Source organism: Colobus angolensis, unplaced genomic scaffold, assembly GCF_000951035.1.
Source record: "Colobus angolensis palliatus isolate OR3802 unplaced genomic scaffold, Cang.pa_1.0 Scaffold22, whole genome shotgun sequence".
In the NCBI taxonomy this organism is placed as follows: Eukaryota; Metazoa; Chordata; class Mammalia; order Primates; family Cercopithecidae; genus Colobus; species Colobus angolensis.
In genome coordinates, this window is record NW_012115377.1 from 3,336,714 (window position 1) to 3,359,170 (window position 22,457).

The window sequence follows — 22,457 nt, forward strand, 5'->3', positions numbered from 1 at the left end:
CAGTGACTCAGGAGGCTGAGGCAGGAGAATCACTTGAACCCAGGAGGCAGAGGTTGCGGTGAGCCGAGATTGCACCACTACACTCCAGCCCTGGGCAACAAAAGTCAAAGTCAGTCTCAAAAAAAAAAAAAGGGGGGGAGGAATTCTTTGCTTGAATCACAAACATATTATTGGCGCAATCTCAGAAATTCTGAGACTTTCATTTTGAGCCAGACAGTGGTGGCAGCCTGTGCAGGCAGTGCTGAGAAACACTCGAGGAAGGCTTTCTAGGTGCTGGGCTCCTGGGAGTCCGGTGTGTGGTAGGGAGGGGGCTGGCCTGAGCCGGACCATCTCTGGGGAGCCTCCCTCCTCAAATACAAAGCGGGGCCAGGCGTACAGGGAGGGGGGAGACCATGCCGGCGAGGTGTGTGTAAACCACCTGGCTCAGGGCAGGCTATGCGCATCACACAGACACAGGCTCAGGCTGTGGCTTCCAAATGCAAATGGCATCAGCCTGTCCCCCTGAAATGTGGGTCGCTGCTCCTAAAATGACACACTGCCTGGAGCACAGGTTCACAGGTGTTTGCCAGGGGCCCAAACTGAACAACAGCAGTGAGCTCCAGAGTCCGTGTCTGCAGACAACGAGGTACAGAAGGAATGCTCTGGAAACTCTCTCCTGGAACCTCCAACTCCTGGGAGTGGCTGTGTGGTCAGGAGTCACTGGCTGACTCAGAGCAGCTGGAATGGGTTTTTGAGATACACACATACATGGGTGGCTCTGTGCAGAGGGCCCAGCACCAGGTATGAAGGTGCCACATGGGGCTACTGCAATGCGGCCCCTGCTCTGAGGGTGGGCACTTGTGGAGGCACACTAGGAGGCAGCGATATTTGAATGGGCCCTAAACTAGGGGCCAGCAAACTATGGCCTGAGGGCCAATTCTGCTACTTGTTTTTATAAATAAAGTTTTATTGGCACACAGCCACACCCATCATCTTCATGCTGTCTGTGGCTGTTTTCAGGATGCAGCCAAATTGAACAGTCATGACAGAGACTGTCTGGCCTGCAAGGCTAAGATATTTGCTGTCCAGCTCTTTACAGGAAAGGTTTGCTGAGTCCTGCCTTAGAAGATGAGAAAGTTTGTGATGGTTGGAGAAGAGGATATTCCAGAAAATGACCAGGGCTTTCCAGCCACTGGATCCAAAGGTCAAAAAGTCATGACTTGAGCACATCTGCTGCTTTCTCCTGGCTTCTCGGGTTATTTGCAGAGACCTCTCTCTCTTTACTTCCTAAGTTTTACAAATTAAGGGTCTGTGATTCCAACTATAAGACACTGGGTAAGGGGGAAAACTGTGGGGATGGTAGAGCATTAGCAGTTGCCACAGACGGGGGCACGGAGGGAAAGCCGGGTAGGCAAAATGTGGAGGATTTTTAGGGCTGTGAAAGGACTCTGTGTGACACTGTGATGGGGCGCACATGTCATTATAGGTTTGTCCAAACTGTAGAATGTACAACACCAAGAGAGCCCTGACGTCGACTGTGGACTCCGGGGGGTGATGCTCGCTCCATGGAGGGTCATGAGCTGTAACCAATGCACCGCTGTGTGGGGGAGGCGGATGGTGGGAGAGGCGGCGGGGAGCGGCGCTGGGGGTGTAGAAGAACTCTCTGTACTTTCTACTCAATTTTGCTGTGAACCTAGAATGACTCTAAAAAATGAGGTCTGTTAAAAACAGTTTTAAATGGTCGAAACAAAAGTCTGAAAACAGCTGGAGGAGGTTGCATCCCAGCCTCCTGTGTCTCCTGCCAGACTCCGCTCATTCTCAGCAGAGGGGGATACCTTGGCTTTCCCAGGATGCTGGAGACTAGGGAGTTATGATGAGTTCATTTCATGTTGGAGAAACACCTCTCCCTCCGTGCTCCAGGGGAAAGCCAGCCCCGCCCAGCTCGGCCCGGGCACCCACCTGGGCTTCTGATGCATGGGCTGCTGCCGCATGGCCATGTACTGCGTGTCCTCCTGCAGCCGGTTCAGCGGAGAGTCTGGCTTCAGACGAATCCCGTAGTAATGGTACTTTGAGTTGCCCCTGGAAACCAAACATCCCAGGGTCAGCTCCCTTTGCCGACGTCCTGAACAACAAGATAGGCTGGGATTCTTTTTCTTTCTTACTTCTTCTTTTTGTTTTTTTTCTGAGACAGACTCTTACTCTGTTGCCCAGGCTGGAGTCCAGGGGTGCCATCTGAGCTCACTGCAATCTCTGCCTCCCGGGTTTAAGAGATTCTCCTGCCTCAGCCTCCCGAGTAGCTGGGATGACAGGTGTGGGCCATAATGCCTAGCTAATTTTTGTATTTTTAGTGGAGACAGGGTTTCGCCATGTTGGCCAGGCTGGTCTCAAACTCCTGGGCTCAAGCGATCCTCCCACCTTGGCCTCCCAAAGTGCGGGGATTACAGGCGTGAGCCACCGCGCCTGGCCTCTTCTCTCTTTTTTTTAGAGACAGGGTCTCACTCTGTCACCTGGGCTGGAGTGCAGTGGTGCAGTCACCACTCACTGTAGCCTTGACCTCCTGAGCTCAAGTGATCGTCCTGCCTCAGCCTCTGAGTAGCTGGGATTGCTGGCGTGTGCCACCACACTCGGAAGATAGGTACTTTTTTTGGCCTTTCACTGTGGCCTCTCTGGTTCAGCATTTCCTGAACTGCATGAGGAATGTGATGTAGGAATTTCTGCACCTAATACCATTGTCATGGAGAGCCCTCCCTCACAGGCTAGTATAACACAGGCTCGGACAAGTCCTGTGTGGAGAACACCAGGTCAGCTTTGCTGAGCTCCACATGGCCTATCTTTATTATTATTACCATTATTATTATTATTAACAACTCTTCCCCATCCCTTTCAGTCATCTAGTAACACATTTTGGAAAAAGGCACAGTTTGGGAACCATTACATTAGTTTATTACAGGAGAATGATGATCAGAGGGCTTTAAACAATTGAGCTCAGAAAACAGCTCAGAGTCCTTACAGGAGAGAAGCACTAACCCACAGACATGGCTGTGGAGATACAGCTCACAGGATGCCATTTCTGCAGAGCTGGCAACAAGGACACGCAGGAAGCACCTGGGTCCTTTCTTTTTATTTCTTTTTCTTTTATTACTATATTTTTGAGACAGAGCCTCATTCTGTTGCCCAGGCTGGAGTGCAGTAGTGCGATCTCGGCTCACTGCAACCTCCCAGGTTCAAGAAATTCTCCAGCCTCGGCCGGGCGCGGTGGCTCACGCCTGCAATCCCAGCACTTTGGGAGGCTGAGGCGGGTGGATCACGAGGTCAGGAGATTGAGACCATCCTGGCTAACACGGTGAAACCCCGTCTCTACTAAAAATACAAAAAATGAGCCAGGCGTGGTGGTGGGCACCTGTGGTCCCAGCTACTCGGGAGGCTGAGGCAGGAGAATCAGCTGAACCCGGGAGGCGGAGGCTGCAGTGAGCCGAGATGACGCCACTGCCCTCCAGCCTGGGCGACAGAGCAAGACTCCGTCTCAAAAACAAAAAACCAATAAATGGTAAATCCAGCTTTGCTGGATAAACCAGAGGCTACATTTTGTTTGTCTGTTTGTTTGTTTGACACAGGGTCTTGCTCTGTTGCCCAGGTTGGAGTGCAGTGGTGCAACTGTGGCTCACTGCAGCCTCAACCTCCTGGGCTCAAGTGCTTCTCCCCTCTCAGCTTCCCAAATAGGTGAAATTACAGGTGTGCAAATAGGTGGTGTGCACCACTATGCCTGGCTAATTTTTAATTTTTTTGTAGAGATGAGGTCTTGCTATGTTGCCCAGGCTGGTCTTAAACTCCTAGTCTCAAGTGATCCTCTTGCCTCGGCCTCCCAAACTATTGGGATTTCAGGCGTGCACCATGACAACTGGCCCAGAGGCTGCTCTAAACAAACAAACAAACAAACAAACAAATGTATTGTTTGGGAAATTTCAAAAGGAGAGAGAAAACCAGAGTGACCTCCATGTCCCATCACTGGCTTCTAAAGCCAACGCCGCGGGCTACGCCTGGCCACAGCCAAGGCTGCCGCCAACTGAAAGTACCTGCAAGCACTCCAGGGGTGGCTGCAAATCAGGCCACCTGGACAGGAGGCGGAAGCCTGGTATTTTCCCAAAAGCTCCATTTCTTGGGAAAGGAAGAGGAAGGACAGGGGGGCTGGGGGTCGTCTACCCACCTGGTGCCCAGCCGCCGTGTCCTCAGCCCCATAAACACAGAACGGATCAGCTTCCCGAAGGAGGCGGCATTCACCGGGTCCAGCTTGTGCTCCTGGCAGTGCCGGAGGTAGTGGTTGTAAAGAGAACTTCGGGGGAGACTCACGCCTTCCGCAGTTTCATAATTATCCAACAGCCACTGGAGCTGCGGAAAGAAACACACGCCTGCATTTGTCAGAAGCCTGAGGAACGCTAACGCGCCAGCGTGGACTCATTCAGAGAATTACTTGTGTTCCCTGTATTACCAAACGGGATGAGGAAATCCATCTTTTCTTTCTTTTTGAGGCAGAGTCTTGCTCTGTCACCGAGGCTGGAGTGCAGTGGCACAGTCTCGGCTCACTGCAGCCTCTGTCTGCCGGGTTCGAGCAATTTTCCTGCCTCAGCCTCCCAAGTAGCTGGGATGACAGGCACCCAACACCACGCCTGGCTAATTTTTGTTATTTTTAGTAGAGACGGGTTTCACCGTGTTGCCCAGGCTGGTCTCAAACGCCTGACCTCAGGTGATCGGCCTGTCTCAGCCTCCCAAGGTGCTGGGATTATAGGCGTGAGCCACCGTGCCCAGCTGGAAATCCATCTTTGTGGTCTCTGATTTGAATTCTCTAAGCACATTAATGAATAGCTCATTTTCTTTCATTTATTGATTCTTCCATGTTTAGCCTGGTTTTCCGTTTCCTGGACTTAATTTGTAAAAATCTGGGTGTGATCAAGAACTACTAGGTTCCGTCTTCAGTCACTTAAATGCCCATACACACCACACAGGGTTTAAACACCAAATAGCTCCTCAACATACAGGAATGGAGAGAAATTCTGACGCTAAACAGGAAGACTGAAGAAGGCTTGGGGGACCGCACAGCCCCGGGTTCTGTAGTAAGCAGGGAGCTAACATGTACTGAGAACCCTCATTGAGGGAGGTGCAAATGGAAATTCAATAAAATACACAAATGCTTATATGCACGGTTTTGTGTCCGAGTCAAAAGGCAGGACATAGCTACTTGGGAGGCGGCGGCGGGAGGATTGCTTGAGCCCAGGAGGTGGAGGCTGCAGTGAGCTAAGGTCGCGCCACCGTACTCCAGCCTGGGCGACGGAGCAAGACTTTGTCTCTTTCAAAAAACAAAACAAAAAGATGCGCTAAATGACTCTAGAGCCAAGGACTGCGCCTCGAGAGGTTAACATCCAGTCAGAAGGGCAAGAACTGTCCACATGAAGAGCTCAGTCCCCACACTGGGCTTGGACGCAAAGGTGTCCCACCCACCAACTGATGTCATGAGCCAAGTGCCTTGAAGGCTGCGGCTTAATTCTGGTTTCCACCGCTCCCTCTGCTATCGTCTGTGCCCTGATCCAGAGAGGTTTGCTATGTGAATACAAAAGGCTTCACTGACGCCTGCCATTTGGAGAAAGACAGGAACTCCACGCATAGAAGCGAGGCCCGAGTCCAGATCCCACGTCAAGGGCGTCGGGGGAAACTGGCTGTCCCTACCTGGTCGGCTGCTTTGTCTAGGCTGAGCCCTGCTTCCAGAGCTTTGAAGGGCTCCTGTTGCCTGGGCCCTTCAATGGGCAGTGCTGGCTCCTCAGCCCTCCCCCACCGGGCATGTTGGGTTCCTGCACAGCCCTTGGCCTGGGAAGCCCTTGTCCCTGTGCCCCACACACCCCACAAGACACAAAGCAGGCCTGTCCCCTGGGAAATATCTGTCCCCTCACCACAGCACCCTCCCCCACACCGTCACGTTTGCCGTCTGTTTGCCCCTGCTCCCCCACACTCAGCATTGCAAGCTGGGGAGGAAGTAAGCGTGCATCTCCTTTTTATTATTTATTTATTTATTTATTTATTTATTGAAATGGAGTCTCACTCTGTCACCCAGGCTGGAGTGCACTGGCGCAATCTTGGCTCACTGCAACCTCCACCTTCCGGCTTCAAGCGATTCTCCTGCCTCAGCCTCCCGAGTAGCTGGGATTATAGACATGAGCCGCCACGCCTGGCTTATGTTTTTTGTATTTTTAGTAGAGATGAGATTTTGCCATGTTGGCCTCAAATTCCTGACCTCAGATGGTCCACCTGTCTTGGCCTCCCAAAGTGCTGGGATTATAGGCGTGAGCCACCGCACCCGGCCTTCATCTCCTTTTCATGAAATAGTGCTATGGGGTGGTTCTGACCAGCCCTGCACCAACCACCAGCACCTCGGGACCCCTCTTATCTCATCTAAGACCCACCTGATCCAGCGTGTCCTGGCCCCTCCAGCCCTAACAGGGGCTGACCCAGGGTCACAGTGGAGTGAGGACCTGCCCTGGGTTCTGGAATGTTTCACAGGATGACAAACAGGTCAAAGGTTGAGGTGAAGGGGTGGTTCCTGCCGCAACCCCTGAGCTTGGATTCCGGCTTCCTGGCAGCCCCTGAATCACTCAAGTAGCCTATCACCTCCTCGCGGCACCAGGCGCCCCTCGCCCTCTTGCTACCACAAAGTCTGCCTCCTGCCACCTGCAGGCCCCTGTGGGAAGTGCAGTGTCCGCCCCTGGCCATGAGTGCCGGTGATGGATTAGCGGTTGCCAATTTCATCTGTCCAGCGTCGGGTGCCATGTGCTTGGCTGTGCCCATCACCACAGGGAGGGACCCCTGCCCTCTTGTCCTTTGAATAAGGGAGAATTAAAACAAAGGACCCTGAGAAGGGCCCCGGAGTGGAGACTTCATCTCTTCCTCACTTGCCTCTTTGGGAAAAGGACATCAGAGTTTTCACTTTCCATCCATTCATTCACACCCTTCATCTTCCAACTTTCTGGACTGGACTTTTTCCAATACAACGGAGGCAGTGTTACTTTTTTCCTTTTTTCTCCTCCAAAGTCCGGCTCTGGCAGAGTGCTTAGACACTTAAGAGTCTTCCTCGTATTTAATGCTATGAATACTATGAACCACAACCTTGGTGTTGAAGTTAGCGTATGAGTGTATATATATGTACATACTTTTTTTTTTTAAGAGACAGGGATACATATACATTTTTAGAGACAGGGTCTTGCCCTGTCACCCCAGGCTGGAGCGCAGTGGTGCAATCATAGCTCACTGCAGCCTCCAACTCCCAGGCTCAAGTAATCCCCCTGCCTCAGCTTCCCGAAGTGTTGGGATGACAGTCAGGAGCCGCAGTGTGGGCCCTGAAGTTTTTCTTCACAGTGCCTTCACTGTCCGGATTTGTCATGTGTGCTTGTTGCCTGTTCCCCAGAGCGCGTTCTTCCTGAGGGTGGAGATGGAGCCAGGTGTGCACATTCGCCTGTTCCCCGGAGCGTGCTCTTCCTGAGGGTGGAGATGGAGCCAGGTGTGCACATTTGCCTGTTCCCTGGAGCATGTTCTTCCTGAGGGTGGAGATGGAGCCAGATGTGCACATTTGCCTGTTCTCCGGAGCGCGTTCCTTCTGAGGGTGGAGAAGGAGCCAGCTTTGCACATTCGCCTGTTCCCCGGAGCATGTTCTTCCTGACGGTGGGGATGGAGCCAGCTTTGCCCATGTGGGCATCCGCAGGACCCTGGAGATGTCTCAAGCCTGGCAGCAGAGAAAGACTGTCCGAGGAGGTAGGTGGGGAGCAAACAGAGGGTGTCTGGGTGAAGAAGCCAGAGGCTTCCCTTGGTCATTCTGAGGCTGGGGCCGCAGATGCCACTTCTTAGATTGTCCTCCACGGGCAGCAGGAGCCAGGGCCAGTGGCCCCACAGCTCAAGGAGACAAATGATGATGCAGATTTTCAGGCTAAAAGTGTGAGGCCAGATTTTGTGGGCAGTGAGTTGGAAGGAGCACTGGACTAGGAGTCCTGAGAGGTTAGAGTCTAAGACTCCATCCACCAGGAGGACATACTGGCTCACACATAAAGTTTTGGAACAGATGATCCTTCTGCTGTTTACCCCCAACCCCCCATGCTATTTAAGAGTAGAATCCTTTGCTTGAGTAATTATGTTGACATTGACACTAAAAGGATGCATAGTTGTCTTGACAACAAGTCCTTCTTGCTCAACATCAAGAAGCCACAGAGAAGACTGATGTGGCTGGAAGAGTCAGGTCCATTTCCTCCCCCTTCTGCATTGGTGAACTTCCCAGAGAGGAACTGGGTTAGAACTGAAGTGTGATGGGCTTGCAGACTCTGTTCAGGGTCTACGCCTCACCAGCAGGCTGGGAGCCACCTACGCACAGGGCCTTCCCATCCCTCAGGGCCGGAACCCACACCTGGCGGCGCGTCACACAGGGGCGAGCGTTACAGGTCGGTTCCGTGAAACCGACCACAAGGGTCCGGCTGATCCAACCACACCTCGCCCACCTCCCCTGCTCTTGAGGGCTCGGGTACCTTCATGCCAGGAAAGGCCGCAGCCGGACAGAGTCACCTTTCCGGTTTGGGCATGTTCTGCAGTCTGCTTTGTCTGCTGATATTTGCGCTCTTTCTGTGTCAATATCAAACACAAATAAGCAGAATGCTTTCCAAGGAAATGTACAGTGTATCCACATTTGCTGCAATCTGTCAGGACGGCACACTTTTGATGAAATGGATCAAATCCTTCCTTTTAAGGAATAAAAATCCCGAAATGCCAGTGCCTCCCTCTCCCTGGCCCCCCAACAAAGGCCTGTGGTTGTGGGCTCTTTGCAGGCACAGCCCCTGTGGACAGATATCCTCACCTGCAGGTGGGAAGGCAGGGATCATGCCCACCTACCCAGCCCCCTTTATCTCCTAAGATACTTGTTTCTATTCCTGAGGACGAATTTGCCTGACACTGGGTCCTGGTGGTGAGTCAGAGTCTTGCTGGGCCATACACTAGCTGCTTGGGCAGCTATTCCGACCGTCCATGTGTATCTGTGTTGACATAATCCGACTTGGAACACCCACCTTTTCACCTGTCCCACCAATATTTACGAGAGCTGACTCTATGCCACTTGTTCCAGGTATGGGGATGCAACGGCGAATAAAAGACAAAAACCCCTGCCCTCTGGGAGTGTCCGTTCTTGTCTGGCAGAGACCCACAATAAAGAAGGCAAATGAACCGAGTAAGGGCCGGTGCTGAGTGTTATGAGAGAAACTCACCTGGGAAAGGGGACGGGGGTCGCCACCACAGAGGGACTGGAGGGATGACGCAATAGTAAATCGAGGTGGGGTGGCGTGTCAGGCAGGGCTCACTGAGAAAGTGCCCGCTGAGTGAAGACTCGAAGGAGGTGACAGGGAGCCTGGGGAAGACAGCTTCAGGCAGAGGGCCCCACAGTGCAAAGGCCCTGGGGCAGGTCCAAGCATGGTGCATTGGAGAAGGCCCATGTGGCTGGAGCAGAGTGAGGAGTGGGAGACAGCCGGTCCTGCTGGGCCCTGTGAGCCATTTTGACAACACTGGGTTCTACTTGGAGGGCCAAGGGGAGCCCTGGAGGCTTCCGAGCAGAGCAGTGCGGTGATCTGACCTGGGTTTTAGCAGGCTCACTCTGGCGGCTGCTGCGAGAAGGGGATGGAGGCTGGGTAGGGGTGGGCGCCGACGGCTGGCTAGGAGGTGGCCGAAAGAATCCACAGGGACAGTGGCAGCTGGGGAAGTAGTAGAGGTGGAGGAGGTGGGGGGTTCCATCTGGTTCTGGATCTTTCTTGAAGGTGAGGTTGAAGAGCATCTGGGGGTGGGCATGAGAGGAGCAGGGAGGCGAGGATGCAGTGGGGCTGGGGGCTGAGCGCCTGGAAGATCGGCTGCCCCTGCCTGAGATGTGACCTCGGGCGGGAGGCGCGGGGGCTGTGGGAGGCACAGGGGTTGCTGAGGGTGGAGGCCATGCACGGAGCTAAGATGCTAATCCAAGGCAGGCAGGAATACCGAGGGAAAACAGCGGCACTTCTGGACAGAGGCCCCTTCTGAGGAGCTGCCGGCTCTAGCAACCCCACCGTGGCCTGCAGGACAGCACGGCCATGGCGCCAGGCTACACAGGTCACCAGCGGAAGGCTAAATGACCTTTGACAATGTGTGTTTCTTGATTTCAAAGCAAGAAGTCACATAACCCTAATAGGACTCTTCCACACCCAGCTGTCTCCCGCGGGCTGCGTGAGTGATGCGTTTATTTTAGTAGACAGCGCCATCTCGTGGTGACAGAGACTCGGTGAACCTGCTGCGGGGTCCGGGTCGGCTGGTAGCCTGAAGGCAGCCCAGTGCCCCCTGGGGCTGAGGCCGCCTCTTCTGCTCATGGTGGCGGCCTGCCACACCCAGTCGGGTGCAGACATATTTCATCCCCAGCCCCAGCTCCGTCCCCTTCCCTCTGGAAGGGCTAATCCCCATTTTCACGGCACCATATCCTGCTCTTTCCCAGTTTGGACACTGCTGGGGGCCTCCTCCTCCCTGGGGGTGTCCACGCCAGGCTGACCATCAGCTGACTGGAAGGTTCTTCCAACGTGTAGACCTCCAGGCCCTGCAGACGGCCGGGGTCCAAGCCCCTAGAGGGGAGGCCTGGGAAGCTCCTGTGGACCAGGCTCCCGGCATCTGAATACCCCCTCCCTCCTGAGACAGCGCAGAGGAGGGAACCAGCTCCGCGGAACGCGTGGCCAGCTCCGCTCAGAAATGTCTACGGGCGGCTCCCTGGGTGGGTTTTCCCACCTTCTGCCCTCGAATGCTAAGCTCCCTGGAGTGACTTTTTCCTCCTTCTTCACTCCCTATGTTCGGCACTGACCTGGCCAGAACCCTGCACACGGTGGACGGCCGGCTGACGTCACCAGTTGGCAGCAGGCAAGAGGCACACAGGCCCTGCCGCGGGGGGACCCTCCCTGGGGCTGTCCGAGAAGGGAGGTCTGGGAGGCCACTCAGTCCCAGCCGCAGGCAGCCCCAGGGACAGCCGTTGCGAGGGCGCGTCGCCCCGTCCACCAGCAGATCTAAGCAAGATCTAGGTTTGTTCTCCTCGTGTGTGTGGTGCACTCTTTAGAAATATCTTATTTTACTTCCTTGGTTTCAAGTCACCAAGCCCCAAATCTTACTGATCACAGCTCAGGATGGAAGGAAACAACTCAACAGCGAATCATCAGTGAGAAAAAGAAACGTGAGATTTTACCTGCTGGAAAAGTCAGCTCGGGAATGTGTGGGGAAGCGACCTGAGAAAGTCTGCCTTTCGGATGAAGTGTTAGAAAGCAGGAAGGATCCCAGCAGCCAGAGACAAGCGGTTCATGCATTTTCCCATAGACATTTTTTCTTTTTTTGAGACGGAGTCTCGCTCTGTCTCCCAGGCTGGAGTGCAGTGGTGCCATCTCAGCTCACTGCAACCTCCGCCTCCCGGGTTCAAGCTATCCTCCTTTCTCAGCCTCCGGAGTAGCTGGGACTATAGGCATGTGCCACCTCGCCTGGCTAATATTTGTATTTTTGGTGGAGACGGGGTTTCGCCACGTTGATCAGGCTGGTCTTGAACTCCTGACCTCAAGTGGTCCACCCGCCTTGGCCTCCCAAAGTGCTGGGATCACAGGCGTGAGCCACCGCGCCCAGTCCATTTTCCCACAGACATTTTAACTCTCCTGTGGACACGCTGACTGCCCAGGCTCTGCACCCCCATCCTGCCTGGATCACACAGCCCTCTTGCCCAGGGCTGAGACCCTGGGCCCACATGAGTTTGTGTTCAGGTTGAAGATGGCCGGATCCTTGCTGAATGGGGAATGTCTTTCTGCACACTTTCCCATATGTATGTGCTCTGAGTTTAAGACTCGGGGCTGGGGAGATCCTCTTTCCAAGCACGTGGGGAAGACTCCCTTCTCCCTGAGTTCATCTACAGGGAGGACGTCATCTAGCAGTGACACATGACAGGATGACCATGTCCTACGCAGCCTGGAGGGGGACGGGGCACTGAGCAGGCGTCCGGCCTGGTGTTTGTTTTGTTTTGTCTTTTTTGCTTCAAGACAATCGGCAGAAGGAGATATTTCTGCCATTTCTTCTAGTGACCAGCCCCCCTGAGGCAGAGGGCAGAGGGCAGAGGGCTCGCCAGGGGTTGCGGTGAGCAGGTGACCACACCTGTGCCTAACCCAGAAGCCCAGGTTTCCGGACTGTCCTATGTCACTTTCCACCCCCAGAATCACTCACTGCCTTTTGAGTAACGCCTCATTTTACACATCGGCCAGCACAGAAGTCAGGATGGGATCACAGCAAGGACGGGAGTCAGGATGGGATCACAGCGAGGACGGGACTCAGGATGGGGTCACAGTGAGGACTGGGGTCCACTGAAGGGAACTTCTTCTCTGATGTCTGAATTCTCAAGAGAACGTCAGATCCCAATTGAAGTGCTGGAGAGCAACGGCTAGAAGGACATTCTGACTTCAATGGCTCGTCCCAGGTTTAAGATGCCAAACACATGTCCAGCTATGTGCAAAGCTGAATCGAGAGCGTTTGGGGAGAAGTGAAAGCGATGAGTCTGAGGGGGCCAGGGCTTTCCTTCTCTATTGTTCCTGGAAATAAAGACGGAGCCGGCCACATCCCCCAGTCCCACCCTGCTGCGGTCCTCTGCAGAGCTGAGATGCCCCCAACCTCCCGTCATGGGGCCTGTGATCAGAGACAAGGCGAGGAGAAAAATCCTAGACACTAAAATCTGTACGAATTAGCTGCTTTATGCTTTTCTCAAATTACTGTTTCTTTCCCAGAGAGAACTCCAGGAAAATTAGCGCAGAGTCTAAGGCATTCCCCACCCTCTGTCGTTGTCTCTCTTTGTTGTTGCTGTTGCTGATGTTTGCATTGTTCTTATTTTTCACATATAACTACACTGCTTATCACCTGCCAGGTATTGTTGAAAGTATTTGACATACATTAAATAATTTACTCCCTGTGACAGCCCGAGGAGGTAGGTGGTGTTATTATCTACCTTTTACCAATAAAGAATCTGTTTTGATTTCTCCTTCATTGCTGAAGGGTATTTTTTGCTGGATGTAGGATGCTAGATTGGCTTCCCCCAACCACCTTTCACAAAGGGCACTTTAAAGGGGTCATTTTATTGTCTTTGTTTTTTTTTTTAAGACGGAGTCTCGCTCTATCGCCCGGGGCTGGAGTGCAGTGGCGCAATCTCGGCTCACTGCAAACTCTGCCTCCTGGGTTTACACCATTCTCCTGCCTCAGCCTCCCGAGTAGCTGGGACTACAAGCGTCTGCCACCACGCCCGGCTAATTTTTTTGTATTTTCAGTAGAGACGGGGTTTCACCGTGTTGGCCAGGATGGTCTTGATCTCCTGACCTTGTGATCCACCTGCCTCAGCCTCCCAAAGCACTGGAATTACAGGCATGAGCCACCACACCCAGCATTTTTTTTTTTTTTTTTGAGATGGAGTCTCACTCTGTCCCCCAGGCTGGAGTGCAGTGGTACAATCTTAGCTCACTGCAACCTCCGCCTCCTGGGTTCAAGCAATTCTCCTGCCTCAGCCTCCCAAGTAGCCGGGATTATAGGCACCCACCATCACGCCCAGCTAATTTTTGTATTTTTGGTGGAGACGGGGTTTCGCCACGTTGATCAGGCTGGTCTCGAACTCCTGACCTCAAGTTATCCACCCGCCTCTGCTTCCCAAAGTGCTGGAATTACAGGTGTGAGCCACCGCGCCCAGTTGCCTTTGTTTGTTTTAAAAATGTCTATGCAGGTTACAAGCAGAGCAGGGACAGGTTGCCAGGTCAGACACACACTTACATGGCTGTTGAGTAAACCGCTTTTGTGTGATGTGATTCCTTCGCTTTTTTGGAGGTTTTCAATCGCCATTTCAAGCTAAAGAAAATGTGCGCAGAAACAAAACAAAACAAAATGAAAAAAAAAAAAGGAAATCAGATGGTTAGCATCAGCCAAGATTTGTTTTTATTAATATCCAAATAATGATTCGAGCTCCTACAAAATAAAAAGGAGGCTCCACACAGGCAGGGCGGTGGGGGTGAGTTAAATTGTGCGTGAAAGCTGAGGCAGGGAGTATTGCTTCGCACACGGAGATAAGCCCGAGAGCCTGTCTGACAGAAGCAGCAGCAATCATGTGGTAAAAACTTCCTACTGAATTTTAACCCGGCATATGTGTGTGCACATCATAACATTAATATGCAGCTGCTGCATCCATTCCAGTGTCCACCAAGCCAGCATCATAGTCACCTGCTCCTCTCCCCACGCCACATCGATGGGGAACCAGAACGAAAGCAAGGACAGATGGTAGCCTTGACTCCCCAGCCAGGCTGTCTTGTTGCAAAGCCCAGGGTCTCCCCGCTGCTGGAGGCTTTGGGAAAATACCAATGAGGCCAAAGACTCAGACCCTGCCACCAGGAGGCCATAGGATCCAGGGACACTGGACACTGTCTGGCGAATTATTTATCTAGTGGGAGCTGTGCAAAGAAGGTTTTTGGAAAAGAGAAAAGAGTTTTGGAAGAAAAAGTTGGGGAGCTAACGGTAGAACTTCCTGGAGGAAGGATTCCTGAGTTGGATCCTGAAGGACCTGATGGAGGTGGGGAGGGAGGTGGGTGGCAGGTCCATGCAAAGGAGGAGGCACCCAGTTGTGCGTGGCCGCCAAGGCATTCCCACGCATTTGGTCTGTCCTAGACTCGCACACGGAAAACAGCGATGTAGAATCTGCTGCAGCCCACCCCGACGACCAGAGGACTGAAGTGGAAGGAAATGGACCTGAAGTATATGCTTCCTTTCCTAAAACACCCAGGGAGGCCAAAGACTTGACACTTCTGCAAAGAGCAGGTTGAGTGTGTATTTCAGAGAGCAGGCTCGCGGAGCTGAGTTCAAGAGCGAGAGGCTAACTGCTTCTCCCACGGCCTCTGACCACTGTGGTTCTGCCTCCTCTCACTAGCGACCCTTGCTTCAAGCCAAGGAGGACGTCAGGGTCACCTTTAAGAAGTGCAGAAGGTACAGTGGAGGACCAGGGGAAAGTAGGATGGTGAGACCTCCCCCACCCATCAGCCTCAGGGCGCAGGCGATGAGAAGGCAGTCGCCACCTCTATGATAGAAAGAAAAAAGACACATGCCACCCTCATGTCTTGGGGCCATTCTGATTTGCAGCTTGGGCCGGCACGTGAGTACTGCCCGGTGGCACCTTCCCTGTGGGACACCGCTGACCTATGGGTGCTGGGAGAGCAGAATGCATGACCTCTGGAAGTCTGCCCTAATCTCAGGGGGCCTTGTCCAGGGCCCAGCAGACTGGGAAGGAAAAGAAAACACTGTCTCTCCAACATAGTGGATCTCAATCATTTGGTCTATTAAAAAATACACTATTACAAAATTTTGAGGTTTTGCTGCCTCCCCTGAAAAAGAGCTTCCCCCCCCCCCCTTGAGACAGACTCTTGCTCTGTTTCCCAGGCTGGAGTGCAATGATGTGATCTCGGCTCACTGCCACCTCTGCCTCCTAGGCTCAAGTGATTCTCATGCCTCAGCTTCCCAAGTAGCTGGGGTTACAGGCGTGTGCCACCACACCCAGCTAATTTTTGTATTTTTTGGCGGACATGGGGTTTCTCTATGTTGGCCAAGCTGGTCTTGAACTCCTGGCCTCAACTGAACCGCCCGCCTCGGCTTCCCAAAGTTCTGAGATTACAGGTATGAGCTACCACACACTGCCTGCTTTTGTTTTTAAAAGTTAAATCTATTATTTCCCTTATTAGAAATCAAAATAGATAATTTGTTAAAAGATATATTAATTCATTAAAAAATAATAAACCCATTATAGGTTAACACTTAAAGAATAGGTACACTTTCCAAATTAAAAAAAAAAAAAACCCAAAATGAGAAGAGCGGAATGCTTCTACATCTTCACCAATCTGTAGAGTGTGTGACTTACAGAAGACAGCTCTGCACATCTGCTTCTGGATCTCCATCTATTATTGTATACTGTTTTAGTTGAAGTACATTGAAAAAACTTGGCCTTACACAGATATATACTTGGAAAAGGAGCACTGTTTTAATAGCCTTTTCAGATAATTGTGGATATTTTTACTTGATACTATAGCAACACTTGACAACTGGTAATTTCTTAAAGGTTAGCTGCAATGTGGAATCTGAAACCATATCAAGGAGCTTTTCATACTCAGTAACATTAAAATCCATTAATCTTGAGCTGACATCCATGACAATGACAGAGTAAGGAACTCCAAAACCCATCCCTTCACAAAAGCAGTGAAAAAATGGGCAAACATCATCAGAATCAACTTTATCAGAACTCTGGAAATGAATTAAAAGATTATGGCAAACAGGTGAAACCTTAATCAAGAAAAAAAAAAGATGAAACTTGGCATTTAAGGAAATCTCCATCAAATCACTAGTTGACCACTAAGGTAACCAAATAGAGATTTTGGCCGGGTGTGGGGGCTCACACCTGTAATCCCAGCACTTCGGGAGGCTGAGGCACATGGATTGCTTGAGGCCGGGAGTTCAAGACCAGCCTGGCTAACATGGTGAAATTCTGTCTCTACTAAAAAATATGAAGAAAAATTAGGTGGGTGTGGTGGCACACGCCTGTAATCCCAGCTACTGGGGAGGCTGAGGCAGGAGGAGCGCTTGAACCCAGGAAGTGGAGACTGCAGTGAGCCAAGATCACACCACTGCACTCCAGCCTGGGCAACAAAGTGAGACTGCCTAAAAAAAAAAAGCAGAGTTTACAAAATTAGTTCAGAAAGGTCATGAAACAAACAATCAACAACACCTATAAGCAGCAACAGCAAACCGTGGGGAGAACAGAAGAATCCGATATTCAGAGTCACCATGTTATACTATTCAAAATATCCACTTTTCCACAAAAATTATGAGGCATGCAAGAAAACAAGAAAGTATGGCTCATATGTAGAAATAAATAAATAGGACCGTCCCTGAGAAAATCTAGCCTTTGGACTTATGAAACAAACAGTTTAAATCAACTATATAAAATATACTTAAAGAGTTAAAGGAAATCATGTACAAAGCATTATAAAAAACCATGACAGGTGGGGCGCGGTGGCTCACACCTGTAATCCCAGCACTTTGGGAGGGTGAGTTGGGTGGATCACTTGAAGTCAGGAGTTCAGGGACCAGCCTGGCCAACATAGTGAAACCCTGTCTCTACTAAAAATACAAAAATTAGCTAGGCATGGTGTTAGGCGTCTGTAATTCCAGCTACTTGAAAGGCTGAGGCCTGAGAATTGCTTGAGCCCAGGAGGCAGGGTTTGTAGTGAGCTGAGATCACACCACTGCACTCCAACCTGAGTGACAGAGTGAGATTCCATATCAAAACAGAAACAGAAACAAAAACAAAACAACAACAACAACAACAAAAACACATGAGAGTGATGTTTCACCAGTAGAGAATATCAACAAGAAGACAGAAATTGTAAAAAAGAACCAAATAAAATTTCTGGAGTTTAAAGTATAACAGCTGGAATAAAAAATTCAACAGCAGATTTGAGCAGGCAGAAGAAAGAATCAGGGAACTTGAAGATAGGTCAATTGAGATTACCCAGTCTGAGGAGTGGAAAGAAAAAAGAAGAGAAATGAGCTGAGCCTAAGAAACTTGTGGGACACCACCAAGCTTACCAACAAACACATAACAGGAGTCCCAGAAGGAGAGGAGAGGGAGAAAGTGGTAAAGTGTATTTGAATAAGTAATGGCTGAAAACTTCCCACGTTTGATGAAAGACATGAATCTACATACTCGAAAACCTCAACAAACTTTAAGTGGTATAAATGCAAAAAAATCCACACCAAAGACACATTATAATTGAACTGTTGAAAGGCAAAGACAAAGAGAGAATCCTAGAAGCAGTAAGAGAGAAGTGGCAGCACAAACAGAATCCAGAATATGGGTAATGGCTGATTTCTCAACAGAAACCATGGAGGCCAGAGGGCAGTGAAATGACTTACTCAAAGTGCCAAAAAGTGGAAAAACCCAGAAGTCAATGAGCAGATGAATGGATAAACAAAATGTGGTCCATCCATACAATGGAATAGTATTTAGCCACAAAAAAATAAGGCTCTGACACATGCTACAACATGGATGAGCCTCATACAAAAGACTATATATTGTAAAATTCCTTTTACATAAAATATGTAGAATTGGCAAATCCCTAGAGACAGAAAGCAGATTAGTGGCTGTCAGGAGATGGAGGAAGGGACAATGGAGAGTGGCTTCTAATGGGGATGGGGTTTCCTTTCAGGGTGACGACAATGTTCTGGAACTAGATGATGGTGGGATTGTACGACACTGCGAATGTGTTAAACACCACTGAATTGTCCACTTTAAAATGGTGAATTTCATGTTGCACACATTCTACCTCAATACAAAATATACCTACAACTAATTTCAAAAAGTAATTTCAGTCTCCCTTGAAACTTGAATGAGTATTTCACTAATGGGTATGGTTTTGTAACATCATATATTGGTCACTTGGAAAATACGAGTTTACTGAGTTTGCAGATCTTCCAAACATTGCCACATTTCATTAAACAGTGTGAAGAAATCACATTCATTACTATCACCACCAACCTCATCAGAAAAGTCATCAACTTTTGGGAAGTTGTCAGGTTCCTGGTTGGCAGACACAACTCCAAAATTTTCATTTCTTTGTTTGAAAACTTGAATTTTATCATTGGCAACAAAAACGTGCCAGCTGTTTTTCTTAATATGTCAGGCTTTGTTCATTTTTAAAAACATGTCTGCCAAATACCTGAGTCTGAGTAATCATAGTTTGTCATTCTGTCAAGCAGAAATAGAGTTTTAGGAAAACAATGGCTAGTTCTGCCCACACATCAATCAAGCACACACAGGTTTTTCTGGGAGGTGGTCATTGTACTCTGGTGGACTTCCCATCTCATCACACACACTATACTAAAGAGACGTGTGCTCAAGAGTTGAAATTTAATAAAATTAGTATTTTTTACTGCTTCATCAAAGACATTCTTAAATGAAACTAGTATTTCCCTTCTTTCTCCCCCATCCCCTCCTTTTTTTTTGAGATGGAGTCTCACTGTGTTGCCCAGGCTGGAGTGCAGTGGTACGATCTTGGCTCACTGCAACCTTCACCACCCAGATTCAAGCGATTCTCCTGCCTCAGCCTCCTAGGCACCTGGGATTACAGGTGCCTGCCACCATGCTCAGATCATTTTTGTATTTTTAGTAGAAGTGGGGTTTCACCATGTTGGCCAGGCTGGTCTTGAACTCCCGACCTCAAGTGATCCACCCACCTTGACCTCCCAAAGTGCTGGGGCTACAGGTGTGAGCCACTATACCCAGCCTCTTTCTCTCTTCTCTTAAAAACATTTTTTAGAATGTGAGCATGTGGTGGTGAAAAACACAGTGACTTCTAGGACAGTTTGATGCCTCTGCGTTCTTTTTTAAAAAAGAGGTGGGGTCTCTCTCTGCTGCCCTGGCTGGAGTGCAGTGGCATGATCATAGCTCATTTCCTGGAGCTATAAGTGGCCACGCTGTGGGGAGGGAGAGGAGATCATTCCCAAAAACCCAAATGTGGAGACACAAGACAGAGAAGGACACTCCTAAACCTGCTGTAGTTAATTCACCCTCTGTTCTAAAACAGAACCTAGACATGTTACCATAGAAGGAGCTAATTAAAGTTAAAATGCTGACAACCCTTTGGGGTCTTTATAAAGAATGCAGATTGTTTTTATTTTATTATTATTATTATTATTATTATTATTTGAGATGGAGTCTTGCTCTGTCACCAGGCTGGAGTGCAGTGGCACGATCTTGGCTCACTGCGACCTCTGCCTTCTGGGTTCAAGTGATTCCCCTGCCTCAGCCTTCTGGGTAGCTGGGACTACAGGTGCGTGCCACCATGCCCAGCTAATTTTTTTTGTATTTTAGTAGAGATGGGGTTTCATCAGGTTGGCCAGGATGGTCTCCATCTCCTAACCTCGTGATCTACCCACCTCGCCCTCCCAAAGTGCTGGATTACAGGCGTAAGCCACTGTGCCTGGCCCAAGAATGCAGATTGTTTGTTTGTTTGTTTTTGAAAAAACTCTCGCTCTGTCCCCCAGGCTGCAGTGCAGTGGCGCAATCTCAGCTCACTGCAAGCTCTGCCTCCCAGGTTCATACCATTCTCCTGCCTCAGCCTCCCAAGTAGCTGGGACTATAGGCGCCCCCAACAAAACCACCCAATTTTTTGTATTTTTAGTGGAGATGGGGTTTCACCATGTTAGCCAGAGATGGTCTCGATTTCCTGACCTCGTGATCTGCCCACCTCAGCCTCCCAAAGTGCTGGGATGACCTGTGTGAGCCACCATGCCCAGCAGGACTGATTCTTATAGAGCCACTGCACACTCTTAACTTCAACACTCTTAATTAATCCACAGACTTTATAGAATATGATCCATTTTCTCACTAATGTCCTTCCTCTGGACCAGGACCCAGTCTGGAATCACATACTGTGATCATTTTGCATACGGTGCCATAAAATAAAATACGAAAATAAGACACGGGTCAACACCCAGGAGATCCATCGGTAGCTAATCGATCATTAGACCAATAATCCATTTGTCCATGGTTGTCTTAACACCTTACCAAGTGAGGTTATGTCACTTCAGACAAAGAAGGATGACTTCTCTGGTAAATCAACTGAAATGCTTCAGAATAAGGGAAAAATAGTGCTTTTTAGTATGACAGTCTTTAATCTTGTCACTACAGGCAAATCAGAGACTAAAACTTCGGACATATCTTTCAAAGGGGTACTTGTAAGTGTAAACCTGGGTACTTTTCCCACCTTTGCAAAAAAAAAAAAAACAACCTTATAAAACCAACTTCAGAAGCGATATTATCACACACTTGCCACGACACACAGAACGCACACCACCAAGAGAGAACCCTAATGTGAACAGGAGTGCAGTCTACAATAATGCATCAACATTGGATCATCAGCTGCAACAAATGTAACAAACTAACAACTTCCAACTGCACTAAAAAGGGAACTCTATGAAATTAAAAAGTGGTGATAAATGTCATAGTGAGAGGAAAAGCAGATGTGCCATTGTCGAAATTCCTTTATCAAACGGTATCTTGAGTGTGGGAATGTCAAAGGCAGGCAGTGGGAAGAGCAATTATCATCATGTGTTTTGGCTGGCAAATAATTCGCTCTGATCACTGGACAAAAAACTGCTCTGCAGGGGCTGAGCAGACTTCCGGCAGATGGGAGGAGTACCCAAGTGATTTACTTTTATTTATTTATTTAGAGACAGGGTCTTGCTCTGTCACCCAGGCTGAAGTGCAGTGGCACCATCATGGCTCACTGCAGCCTCAGCCTCCCCCAGCTCAGGTGATCCTCCTCCCTCAGCCTCCTTAGTAGCTGGGACTACAGACACACACAGCTATTTATTTATTTTTTTTTATTTTTTATTTTTTGAGATGGAGTCTGGCTCTGTCGCCAGGCTGGAGTGCAGTGGCACGATCTTGGCTCACTGCAACCTCCACCTCCCAGGTTCAATCTCCTGCCTCAGCCTCCCGAGTAGCTGGGACTACAGGCGTGTGCCACCACACCCCACTAATTTTTGTATTTTTAGTAGAGATGGGGTTCCACCATGTTGGCCAAGAGTGTCTCCATCTCTTGACCTCATGATCCCCTGCCTCAGCCTCCCAAAGTGCTGGGTGCTCACAGGCGTGAGCCACCATACCCGGCCCAATTTTTAAGTTTTTTGTAGAGATGGGGTCTCACTATGTTGCCTAAGCTAGTCTTGAACTCCTGGGCTCAAGCGATCCTCCCACCTTAGCTTCCCATAGTGCTGGGATTACAGGCATGAGCCACTGTGCCCAGGTGACTTTTCATTCTACATCTTCACTGAAGAGCCAGGCTACAGAAGAAGAGATGGGTGTGACTGACGATTCTGTCATGAGCTGTGCTGCTGCGTGGAGGTGCCACGGGCCTCCGCGAGCCACTTCCACGGACCACCAGGAAGGGGTGCTCTCTGAACCTCTTCTAGTTCTGAGGGCTGCCTGACGGGAGAGTTGTTCCTTGCTCAGATAGACACTTGTTTTAATTTACCGCAAGTTTCTCTTTTAATGGTATTATGTATGGTGTATCATGAGACACCCTTCTTGGGTAAAAAGAAAGCTGTCAAAGGCAGAACATTTAGCTTGTTAAACTAATAAAATACAGTAGGACGTTTTAACTTCAGCTGCAATTAAAATCCACTAGACTTTTTTTATTTTCTGCTGTATTAGATTTAAACTAATAAAATGAGAAAAGATTCATTAAAGTATGAGAACAATTTTGAAAAAGATAAAAACTGGGTAGGCCTTTTCTCTTCACCAGGGCCTAGAGTGTGACCCTCAGAGGCTGTGTGTTTTCACAGCAGGGCCTCATGCAGCCCTG

General features: G+C 49.8%; 1 protein-coding gene across 2 annotated transcripts in view; it reads right to left on the bottom strand.

The window, feature by feature from the left end:
- RFX2 (regulatory factor X, 2 (influences HLA class II expression)) overlaps positions 1-22,457 on the bottom strand; it is a 55,774-nt gene that overhangs the window by 18,209 nt on the left and 15,108 nt on the right. For both annotated transcript variants that reach the window (XM_011943516.1, XM_011943517.1), the window contains 3 exons: positions 13,828-13,902; positions 4,184-4,365; positions 1,939-2,058 (listed from right to left, as the gene is read on the bottom strand). In XM_011943516.1, the coding sequence (XP_011798906.1) occupies positions 1,939-2,058; positions 4,184-4,365; positions 13,828-13,902 (377 nt within the window). The remainder of the gene's footprint in view (positions 1-1,938; positions 2,059-4,183; positions 4,366-13,827; positions 13,903-22,457) is intronic.